At 38.2% G+C, this 5,829-nt stretch overlaps 1 protein-coding gene across 1 annotated transcript; it reads right to left on the bottom strand.

Annotated features, from left to right (window-relative positions):
• LOC110786374 (uncharacterized) lies at positions 1-1,055 on the bottom strand. Its single transcript, XM_021990920.2, has 2 exons — positions 674-1,055; positions 1-221 (listed from the first exon to the last, which is right to left on the bottom strand). Exons 1-2 carry the CDS (start codon positions 977-979, stop codon positions 213-215), a joined length of 315 nt encoding a protein of 104 aa, XP_021846612.2. The 5' UTR covers positions 980-1,055; the 3' UTR covers positions 1-212.
• Positions 1,056-5,829: the final 4,774 nt, after the last annotated feature.

Below are 5,829 nucleotides of genomic sequence, written 5' to 3'. Positions count from 1 at the left end.
TTATTTTTTTTTTTAAAGCAAAAACCATGTATTATAACTTCATTAGAAACCGAAATACATAGTTAAACAAAGTACAAAATAGCAAAGACACATCGTATTGAATGGCCCGTAACGACTAGCCTATTCTTAATTAGAGGCTAAGAGGACATTTTTATTATACTAATTAATACCATGGTTGCTGTCAGTTCTCTGGATCATGCAGGTAACAACCCTCAGTACCTCTTCATATAAAAATGAGACATGAAAGGCCAAGTTAGCTAATATAATTAAAATCTCGATACATTGGATTCCATGCAAATAGTAAATGTTAAAAACTTAAAAAATATATATGGAGCAGTACGGAATACTACCTCCGTTTCAGAAATATATTTACAGTTACTATCTACACAAATATTAAAAAAAAATACGAAAGTTGTTTGAATATAATAAAATATGGAAAAAATAAGATAAATGTGTAAAAAGAGTGGTTGGGTGTAAGAAAAAATGAATAAAGTAAGAGAAGTTGAGTAGAAAATTGTAAATATTATGAGGGTAAAAAGGGTAAGGTAGATAAATTTTCATTTTCAAAAATAGATTAAAGCAAATTGTAAATAATATTATGAAAAAGACTAAACGAAAAATATAAAAATCTTTTTGAAAGGGAGGTAGTATAATTAAGCTAAAAAGAACATACCCTGTGGTGGCCAGGGAGGATACCAGCGACAAGGCCAGTTACGGAATTTCCCAGTGCGTTGGGGCGGGCATGGCTGCCGGGGATGATATCAGTGACAATCTCAGTTACGGAATTTCCGAAAGCGTCATGGGAGGCATGGGTGCCGGGAATAATATCAGTAACAATCTCAGTTACGGAATTACCCAACCCATCATTTCGGCGGTAGTAAACGCGGTTGCCATATTCATCAATCCTATAATCAGCACCGTATGGACCGTCACGGACCACCACTCTCTCAACCTCGTAGTAGTCGTTTCCGTATGTCATCGTTGTTGGTTTGCTTTGAGGGATTACTACTATTCTTGATTAGCTAGGTTGCTTTGGTTGAGTGAGATACAAATGAGCAACGTCCATGGTGTTCTTATATAATCGTGAAAATGGGAATATTTTGATCGATATTTTCACGTTGCATATATGCTTGAGAGAATCAAAACGTGACAAATCTTTTCTCCATTTTTTTTGTTTAATTTCTTGATTTGGAATATAATAATGCAACTTTTACTAGAGCGTATAGTATCTTTCATGTATGGTGTCAACTGCTTGAGGGTGTTTATAATCTTTATATCATGTCACCAACTTGATGATGCAACTAGCTGGCTGCCTTTAGTTAACGGATAATGATATATGCAACCCTTGCTTATAGCAAGGTTTTTTCATTGTAGATTGATTTTATTATACTTGCACACCTAGGTTCACCGGGGAAAAAAAGATCACCGGAGAGATGAATCTTGGAGTGGAAATAAACTAACTTCTTGCTCAGTAACTCCCTTGCTCGAATCGTGTCCCTATTCCGTGAATATATAGTTCTTTCCGCCAAAATGGGTGCTCCAGATTCACCTTGATTCGCCGGGGAAAACCTTTCCCTTGAAATAGGATCTAAATCATGGGTCGGTTTATTTGAGTCGAAATGGTGCATGTCGGAGAAGTAACCTCTCCCGAGAAAATTAGCACTCCCAAGTCCCAACAGCTTCGCATAAGCGAGTGGTTGAGGAAGGACCTACGAAAGAACTGGTCGAGACTAGTCTCCTGCGTCAGTGGGAGATCTGACGTGTCATGAATAAACAACAGAATCAGCCTTTTTGGAAAAGGCAAGGACGGGCGTAAATATTCTTGATTTGAAAGTTTCCTACGACGATATATATAGTATCTTTTCAAGAAAATATACATTTCTCAAAATATGGTTCCATATATTGAGTTCAGAATGGATCTTAGGTCAGATACAAAGCATCATTCAGGAACATGTTGCTATTTAGCCTACTACATGCTATATCAGTGTTAATAAGAATCTTAGGGTCCATGAAAAAGTTTTTAGACCTCAAAATATAAAAGATTATATTACATCATTTGGACCAATTTGGAGATTTCAATCACTTAAAGGTTCGGGATGAGCTTAATCTACAAAACTATTTTATAAGAAAATCAGTTAAAATGACAGTCAACTGAAGAATTAGATGATTCTAACCACCTAATAAGCATCTCAATCCCTCATGGGTCCAATGAAAACATCATGACCGCTAATTTTTCCGGTTCCAAACAAGTCACAATTTTCCCAAATATGAAGATTATAATACTATGGACTATTTTGTAGATTTTTGAAACCCGGTCTTTGAAACTCCTAAAATCCCAGAAAATGCATTTGGGTGTAATAAAAAATTGTTCGGAACAATGATCACCCGCTAATTGTTTAGAACATATTACATACCCCTTATGCACCGTGTATTCTCTCACATTTTCTCCTTACATATGAGGAGGCAATGTGATATAGACCACCAATGGGCATAAAAATACGATTGGGTGCACCGTGCACCCGGGCGGTACACCTAATAATTTTCACTAGTTGTTCACATGAAGTTCGGAATGACCTTCATTTAACAAAATAAGTTTCGTGAGAAAACCATCTAAAATGTCATCATTTTGAGAGACGAAATAATTAATGGTTTTAACCACCCAATAGTCTCCCGAATTTTAGATGGTTCTAACTGCCCGGTGATCGGAAAAGTCATGCGAATCAATCTCCAAGGTCTTCCTAGCTAACCCCAACATCAAAAACATTACTAGGGGTTGTTTATATCCGAAACAGTAAGGTGTTGCAAAATCGCAATGCTAGCTAATTAAAAGCATACTGTCTCCGTTCTCTTTTACTCCCTCCGTCCCGGAATACTTGACCTGTTTTTCTTATCGGGCCGTCCCTTAATACTTGACTTGTTTCTAAAAATGGAAATATTCTAACAATATTATATTATTTCTCACTCCACCCCTATTAACCCACCTACCCCCTACTCCATACAAAAAATAATTAAAAATTCAACCCCTACTCTCCCCCAACCCCACCTCTTAACTCACCTCCCACTAACTACATTAAAATAATACCCCACTATCAACTACTACCTATTAAATTAAATAAGTCAATTCAAGTCCCTTAAACTCTGTGCCGGTCAAACCGGATCGAGTATTCCGGGACGGAGGGAGTAGTTGCAACGTGCATTTCCTATTTTTGTTCGTTTCTTTTTAGTTATAAGTAACCTTTCTACTTTTTTCTACTTTACCCACTTAACTTTACCAAACTACTCTCATTCATATATGTTCAGGGGCATGAGTGTAATTCACTATGTATCTACTTACATACTTCCTCCGTCTTTTAATACTCGCAACGTTTGGACTTTTGCCACTATTCATATAATCTACTTTGACTATTCTTAGTGCTTTTTATATAAGATAAAACATAGTCGTGTGAGATCTTGTTAGATTCGTCTCAATGTGTATTTTCAAAATATCAAGTTTTTATAATATTTGCATAACGAGAATTTAAGATATAAATGATCAAAGTTGTGCATTGGCATGCGTGAAACTAACAAACGTTGCGAGTATTAAAAGACGGAGGAAGTAACAAATTAAATTAATTAAGGTGAACAATAATATTGCAACTAAAACAAAACAAGAGGAAGTATTACTCCTTGTTATCCTGCTCAGCCATAAATTGTACTCCCTCCGATTTATTTAAGGGATATACTTGGATGGGCACGGGTATTAAGAAGAATAATTGAATGAAATAAAATAATAAAGCAAGTGGGGTTGGGTAGATATTTTAATAAGTAAACAAGTGGGGAACATGTCATTTTGGGTGGTGGGAGGTGGGGTGGGTTTCTGAAACTGTTTGTTTAATAGTATGGTGGGTCATAGGGTAAATTAGATGCATTATTTAATTAGATAGTACTAAATATGACAAGTGTATCTCTTAAATAAATACGGCAGGAAAATGCAAGTGTATCCTTTAAATAAATACAGAGGGAGTAATATTAGTGTATCGCTACTCGACGTCCTCGTTCGCTAAAAACGCCCGCGTATTTTATGTGAAAGGACTGTTGTGCCCTTATAAAGCTCTACCCCACCCCAAGCTTTCACACTCCCCCTTATCCGGCAGCCCATTCCATTGTTCGGCTACAAAATCCGGCAGCCCTGCCTCACCTCACTATCTCCACCACCACCACCTTTCATCTTCAAACACCATCACCGTCTCTTCACCTTCCTCACAGTCCCTTCACCATCATCACCGGCTACCCATTCACTTGCTGACCTTCACCGCACCACCATCCACCTGCACCGGCGACCAAGTAATAGGCGGTTTTAAATTATTTTTTCTAAAATAAAAACAAATGCCGCCCATGAATGTCGGTAAGGACCATGGTTTTGCCGCCCAGGAATAGCTAGCGGTGCCGGCCATGGTCCAACCTCCCATATTGGGCGGCTGAACCATGGCAGGCATTGCTATTCTAAGGCAGCACAACCATGGCCCCAACCGCCATTTATGGGCGGCACATGGATAAAATTTTAAAAAATAAATTCAAAAACTTACCCCTTGCAGGCGAAGGCTGGGCCATAGTTGGGGCGGCGTGGTAATTGGGACGCAGCAACCTACCGGCGTGGTGGTTGGGTTTTTCTCGAGCAGCGACAGGGGCAGCGGCGCGGGAGTAGTGGTTTCCTCGACCAGCGACAAGTTGCGGGGGTAGTCAGGGTACTGATGCGTCGCAAGTGCAGTTTGTGCGGTGATGGTGGTGGTGGTGTAGTGCGGTTTGTGGTGGTGGTGGTGTGGCGCGGTTTCTGATGGTGGTGGTGGTGGTGCGATTTCTGGTGGTGGTGGTGATTTACTGCAGGGGAATAAGGCTGAGGTGAGATGGGAAAGGGAGAGAGGGGATTAATTTTTTTTAATAATAGTGTACTTTTACCTTTGAAATGAGAGAGTATTTAGCGAAATAGAACGTCGAATAAAAAACCATAATATTATTGGCCCACAATAGGGATAGGTACAAAACTACACGTAAGTACTATACGTTATACTTGTAGGTATAAAGTTCAATTATAAATGGAATTTCAAGTCTAGCACTAAAAAGACATAATTCGTACCGTCCCACTGGCCACTACAACACCATGTCTTCAATGAAATTCAAAGGTAGTAGAAAGAGTATAAGACTATAAGCATGGGCCTTTGGCAGGTTGCATGAAAGAATCGTGACATAATGAATAAGAGCCTATCAAAATCATTCGGTATATGTACGTATAAAAGTATGAATGTTATCTGTTATTAGCGTGACCGGCTGTGATTTGATTATGAAGAGTCACATATAGTTTATGTCATGTCATGTCATGTCATCTCATAAGAGAATTCGGGATAAGACCCTGGACCGAATAAACGAATTTCATTTGTTAGATAAAAGCGCGTTATATCGTATTTCTTTACAGGTAGTCCCAAACGAAGTTGTCCAATTTGGTAGATGCTAGCTTGTTGAACCGGACTAAAGTAAGAACGACGAACCACTTCTCTCTTCTAGATTTAATCAATATTCATCACATTATTAGTTTATTTTTCTGATGGAAATCACATTATTAGTTTAATTACACTTTCCCATGACTATGTATCTCAAATCCGAAACGAATGTTGAAACTTATGAACTTGAAAGCAACTTTGTATAACCCAAAGTAGCTTAATATTGCCACATCCAATGTGAGAGCTCGTGAAATTGTGCTCTATTTACATGAAGATGTGCCAAAATCAACAGAGTAGTGTGTCAAACTCAGTTTTTATATAGGTGCAATTTCGTTCTAGAAATAAACATATAATC

This window comes from Spinacia oleracea, chromosome 6, assembly GCF_020520425.1.
Source record: "Spinacia oleracea cultivar Varoflay chromosome 6, BTI_SOV_V1, whole genome shotgun sequence".
Classification (NCBI taxonomy): Eukaryota; Viridiplantae; Streptophyta; class Magnoliopsida; order Caryophyllales; family Amaranthaceae; genus Spinacia; species Spinacia oleracea.
Note: the sequence above shows the minus strand (reverse complement) of the source record. Positions and strands in the feature narration are given on the sequence as shown.